The sequence below is a fragment of the Molothrus aeneus genome, chromosome 8 (genome assembly GCF_037042795.1).
Source record: "Molothrus aeneus isolate 106 chromosome 8, BPBGC_Maene_1.0, whole genome shotgun sequence".
NCBI lineage: Eukaryota > Metazoa > Chordata > Aves > Passeriformes > Icteridae > Molothrus > Molothrus aeneus.
The window spans coordinates 31,778,771-31,784,770 of NC_089653.1; the positions used below are offsets into that span (position 1 = coordinate 31,778,771).

The 6,000-nt window shown below is 42.4% G+C and overlaps 1 protein-coding gene across 1 annotated transcript in view; it reads left to right on the forward strand.

The window, feature by feature from the left end:
- Positions 1–2,281, forward strand: part of HTRA1 (HtrA serine peptidase 1) — a 33,174-nt gene extending 30,893 nt beyond the window's left edge. Inside the window, exon 9 of the mRNA XM_066554776.1 lies at positions 1,553–2,281. Within this exon, the coding sequence (XP_066410873.1) occupies positions 1,553–1,721 (169 nt within the window). The 3' untranslated portion in view covers positions 1,722–2,281. The remainder of the gene's footprint in view (positions 1–1,552) is intronic.
- The last annotated feature ends 3,719 nt before the right edge of the window (positions 2,282–6,000 follow it).

Consider the following 6,000-nt stretch of genomic DNA (forward strand, 5'->3'; position numbering starts at 1 on the left):
GATGGGAGAACCCAGTCAGGATGCTCCATCCAAAGGCTGGCCTGGCAGTTAAAATGCAGCCCATGTTGGCTCTGTCCTCCCACTTCCAGTCCTCTGGCCCAGAGGTTTCCTTCTTCTGCTGGTCTGTCCAGCACATGCTGTGTAGATGTGTGGTGTTTGTGAGGTCCCCAGGAGGGGAGAGATGAGAATTTGACTCCATGTTCTCAGAAGGCTGATTGATATGATATTATATTATATAGAAATTATATACTAAATCTATACTAAAGAAGGAAAAAGATACATCAGAAGGCTAAACAAGAATGATAATGAAAGCTCATGACTGACTCCTCAGAGTCTGACACAGCTGATGATGATTGGTCATTACTTAAAAACAATTTACATGTTTGGATAAACAATCTCCAGACCACATTCCAGAGGAGCAAAACATGGAGAAGCTGAGGCTTCTCATCTTCCCAGGAGAAGAAATCCTGGCGAGGGATTTTTCAGAAAATATCACAGTGACAGAGATGTGCTGGTGGGCCACAGGAGCAGAGCTGCAGTGACCTGTCCTGGCTGTGAGTCACACGGAGAGGCTGCATGAAAAACCATGCAATGACTTCCTCCAGGGATATGTTTTCAGCCATTCCTCCTGCAGGCAACCAGATTTGTTGCAAACATTGGCCAAGGGCACCCTGCTTGCAGGAGACACTCGTGTCAGGCGCCTTCTGTGGGTGGAAGAGGCCGATGAGTGGTCTGTGGTTTTGTGAAGGATTATGCTTCTGAAGGGTTGAATCATGTCTGATCTGTCTTGGTTAATTTTTCCATCGCTTGGAGCCAGATCGTTGTGCAAGACCGGGCAAGATGTTGTGGTCTGTGGCATCCCTCACCAGCCATTTCTTGGTGCTGGCAGCAGCTCCAGCCAAGCCTGGGGAGAGACACAGCCCTGGTTCTGCCCTGGCTTGCTTTTGAGTCAGGAAGGTTCAGATTTGGAGGTCAGAAAAAGGGATTTTGGCTGATATGAGCAGCAGAGGAAGGACACATTTGATTTTTGGTGACCAAACTAGATACATGTGTTACCCTGCTCAGGTTTAAAACGTGAAGGGTGGGTGACATGGCTGCCAGTAAGCTCTGTATGGAGAAGAGGGGCTGAAATCCCTCATTAGCACACAGTGCCACTCAGGTTGCTTCTCTGTGTGTTCAGGAACAAAAGCTTGGGAAATCGCCCCTCTAAAATCAATCTGCTTTGTTGCAATTATTTTAGAAGACAGATATCAACACCTAGGATCTTTATTGCAGAATTAACTGCTATTTGCAACAGCAAATTCCTTTGAAGGCAGTGAAATACGGGATTCATACATCCATCAGATCCTGAGGTTTCTGCACTTCATTGTAACCTTCACTGCTTCATAAATCCTGATTGCTTTCCTCACGGCTGCCATGGCTGCAGAGCTGCTGCTGGGTGGGAAATAATAATAATAATAATAATAATAATAATAATAATAATGAAATATTTTTTCCCCCCCTAAAAATAAGACTGCAATTCTAATAACACATTGCTGCTTTGTGTTTTCAGTGGTGGCCTGAAGGACAACGATGTGATTATAAGCATCAATGGGCAGTCCATAAGCTCAGCCAGTGATGTCAGTGACATCATTAAAAAGGACAGTACCTTGCACATGGTCGTGCGCAGGGGCAACGAAGATGTGATGCTCACAGTAGTTCCCGAGGAAATCGACCCCTAACCAGAAACATGAGCTGGATTTCATGTTTTCTTTTAACAGCAATGGACTGCTTGTATTCTCTCTGCTGGTACAGGAAAACGTTAGACTTCTGACCGACATTCTGCTTGTTCAGTGGATTAGTATTGGCCAACAGAGTAACTTCTACTAGGTTTAAGGTGCAAAATCAGTGTAATTTCACATACTCCAGATGATAATTTTTTTTTTCCTTCTGTATTATGTATGCAATGTATTCTTTACTGGCTTTTACATCCCCTGCTTAACGAATCGATGTTTGCTTCCCTGTGTTGAGTAGATTTCCTGTCATTTCCTCTAAGACTTAAACAAAACACAACCCATGCACACAATGTGTGTTGTGGCATTCAGGTATTTATAGGTTAGCTGTGTTTTAACTGGAAATGCCATTGTAAAGGAGTAGTCAGCCTAAAAGAAAGCACAATTGGGAAATAAAGTTTGGTTTATAAACACAAAAGGAATCCCAACCCAAATAACCTCCCGAGGACCCCGTGCAGGACTTTAATACTATGATATTTTCCTAGTGTTATTAAAAGAATTCAACAGTACCTCTTGTGAGTGACTCATTTTGCTTCCCCTCATGGAGTGGTTTTCTTTGCATGGCACATCTGCCTGGTGGTCTCCTTTTAATCATCATTTAGTCACATTACTTATTTTCCAGAATGTGCCTTGTGTTTGTGCTTTTGTGCAATCTGTTCTCCTCAGCAAGGCTGGGTTGAATTTGTCATATTGCCTATGTCTTTCCAGATGTTAATGCATTTTCCTTACTGTTTTAATTACAACTCCAACAATGCCTGGAATCTGTTTGCCCACTGTAGAAATTGCCATATGGTGGATCACAGAATCTCATACCATTCTGGTTCAGATATCAAGATGTCTGTAACCATTTAGACCTGGCCTTAAGCTCTTTAAAACAGGCCTGATTTATCCAAATCTGGAGTGCTGGTGTGTGTATGGACCTGGTTTTGACTCTGGGATATTGGGCATTCCTCTAACAGGCATTAATCTTCATACATATGTTTATTGATGCCCTTGAAGCTTGGGGGTGGTGAGTGGGTTTGTCTTGTTGTGAAGGAAAACAATCAGCTACACCTAATTACAAGGTAATTACTCATGGGGTAAATAATAGGCTAAGCAGCCTTTTCTTTCCTCTGTTGTAACATGTATTTCAGAGAATAAATCCAAGGGCTGCAGACAAGTTTTGGTGACTGTCATTCCTCAACAGGCTCTTCTTTTAGAAAAAGAGTGTTTTAGTAAACCTCTCCAGCTGGGTAGCTGGCAGTTTATGGTTTTTAAAGAAAGGGCTGTATTCCACCCAAATGCAGCAATAAATCCTCGAGAGCTGGATTCCTGACAGGGCTCCTCCTCCCAGCTGTATTTCAGCTCTGGTTCAGTTTATCCCAATTTAAGGAGCCTTCCCATCCCCAGCTGCCAGTGCCTGCCCTTGCTCACCTGGATCACTGTAATTTTACACAGTGTGTGGCATTAATTAATTGCAGTGTGCCTTTCAGCGCAGTACTGTCTCCTGGCAGGATGGAACACCTCATTACCACCTTGTGCCATGGCTGTGGAAAATCACCCGTGTGAAAATCTGCCCAAGCACTGGCAGTCTGCAATCCTTTCTAGCTCAAAAACTCCAAAGAATGGGCTTGCAGAAGTGTTCTGTAGCATCTTTGCACTGCAAGCTCATCTTGCTGATGTTGATTGATGTTCCAGCTCACAGCTGAAGTGGTGATATGTTTTGCAGTCTGTTTGTGCCCTGTGTAGCACAGAGTGGTGACACACAGCTCTCAGCAAAAATGAGTTTAAAAATCACCTGCCTTCTCTAGTACTCCACCTAACCCAACTAGCAAAAATCAAACAAAAGCCCCAAAGCCAGGAAATTGTATTTAAAACCAAAGTTATTTTTCATCTGCCTTTTTATTTCAAAACAAGCGCTTGCACAATTTGCAGAGCTGATTGATTCTCTTTGTTGCTGTTGCTTGCTGCTGTGGTCTCTTAATATGCAAACTCATTAATTTTCTTTGTGTGGGCATTAGGAAAGAAGCAAATGAAATTCTGCAAATGGTTTTCCTAGGTCACTGTGATTAGTGGAATATTTGACCAGAATTCTAGCCCTGAGCTCCATGCAGTGGGATGTGAGATGGTCTCATATTGCAGCCATTCGCTTTGAAAGTGGTTTTCTGACTTTTCTTAATTTGTAATTAATTTCTGTGCAGTGGATATTGGTAACCAAATGAATATCATATGGAAAATATTAATATTTAGAATTTACTTTCCTTGTATCCAACCATGCAGCTACTCAGATGGTTTCTGACAAAGTATTCTCCAAATGATTATTAAATATTTGAACTAAGATTACTGATTAGCAGAGATGTGGAAGCAAAGTTTTTCTTTAAAGACAATTGATTACTGTGTATTTTTGATGTATTGTGGGGTTATAGATCTGGAATGGTTTCTATTCTTTGTTGCTTCAGCAGACAGTTCTTTCCAAAATGCACTTGAAAATACTTTGTACAGAAAAGCTTTGGCACAGTTTGTTTAAATATCAGTTTCCTGGAAGTTTTATGAAGTGTTGGATGCTGTATCAGGGAAATTGGACATTCTGGCTTGATTTTCAGTATTTTGGAGCCTCTGAAATGGAAACTGGAGTTGCTGTGTGTGATGCTGAGTAGATGGCTACGTGCGCTACACTTGGAGGTGGTTTTGAAATGCAAGTTCACTTATTCCATAAGGGAAAGGTCTTGAGCTGTAAAAAATGGTCATGACTAACAATTGTCTGGTTTCTGTAGCTTAGATGCCAAGAAGTAAAATTCTGTCATTTCATTGCCAGAGAACTTTTTTTTTTTTTCTTTTATTTTCCCCCTCCTTACCTAGAACTATTTTGTATTCGTGCTAAGGTATCTGAGGATATTTTTAAAACCACATCTTTCCAACCTCTGGTGAGAGGGACGTTAGTAAGGCATGATTAGATTATGAACAGGTTCTTATTGTATGTCAGAAAAGCGCTGCAGAACTAACTGCACTGATTATCTATTAAAATGATTAAAGCTGCAGCTGCAAATACCCAGGAGAAACAGTAGTGATGAAGGCAGAAGTCACCAACCCAGAGCAGGGCATGATGAGAGCAGTGAGAATTCAGTCTGGGTGATGGTAGGTCACTGTGTGAGTCCTTTTCAGGTCTCCTCAATCCCCAGACCCCATCTCTTGTGCAAGATGCTGGCAGGGAAGTCAGAGCTGGACACTCTGGCCCCAGGATTTAAGCCAGTTCAGCCTCTTTGTACCATTCCTCTGTAAATATGCAATAACTAGATCAGTTAAGGATTGTTTATTGCATAAAAGTGCTGCTAAAAGTAGTGCATATGTAAATTGACTAATTGGGCAGAGAAAGTAAAGAAAGAAACATCAATTTAAGCTATCTACATCTGCTGGGAAGTTTTTCTCCAATTTTCAGGGTTTTGTTTAGTAGTCATGGTACTGCAGCATCTGTCCCCATAAACTTTCTGAGGAAGCGGTAATAATTAGCAACTGATTAGAAGGAAAATGAGTCAGAGCTAAAGCATACGAGTCAAATTTACTTCATGTGGTAAAGAATTCAATTTAGGAGCTTGAAAATACTGCATAACATGCTGGAGAAAAAAACTAAATATTTTTTCTGTTCATTCCTTTTCTGTTCAGTGTTTATGCAGAGACCACAGTGATTTTCAGAAAGTTTGCTATGTGGATATTTGAGGAGATGAACTGTGGTAACAGCACTGCAGTGTAATCTGCCTTTCCCCTCTGAAACGGAGCTAATGGTGCAGACCACCCCTCCACAGAGGAAAATACATTTGTGGGGTGTTATTGATGGTGATTCAGGCTGTGTCCATGCAGTGACTGTAGGATTTGCTGTGTCTGCCTGGACAACCCCTTTCCCAAAGTCCCTGAAAGCTGAGAGAGAAGCAGCAGCCCTTGGGCATGACCCCACAGCTGCTGTCCTCTAGGGAAAAAAAGGTGTTTTTCATAGAATCAGAGAATGACTTGGGTTGGAAGGTATCTTAAAGACTATCTGGTCCCATGGGCAGGGACATCTTCCATTATCCCAGGCTGCTCCAAGCCCCACCCAACCTGGCCTTGGACACTGCCAGGAATCCAGGGAGAGCCGCAGCTTCTGAGGACAACCTGTCCATAGGAACCTGTGGACAGGTAAGTCCACAAGAGGGCGAATTGAAGCTCAAAACCCATCCCCAGCCTCTGTGGAAGCTGAGTCAGGACATGTCACTGTGAT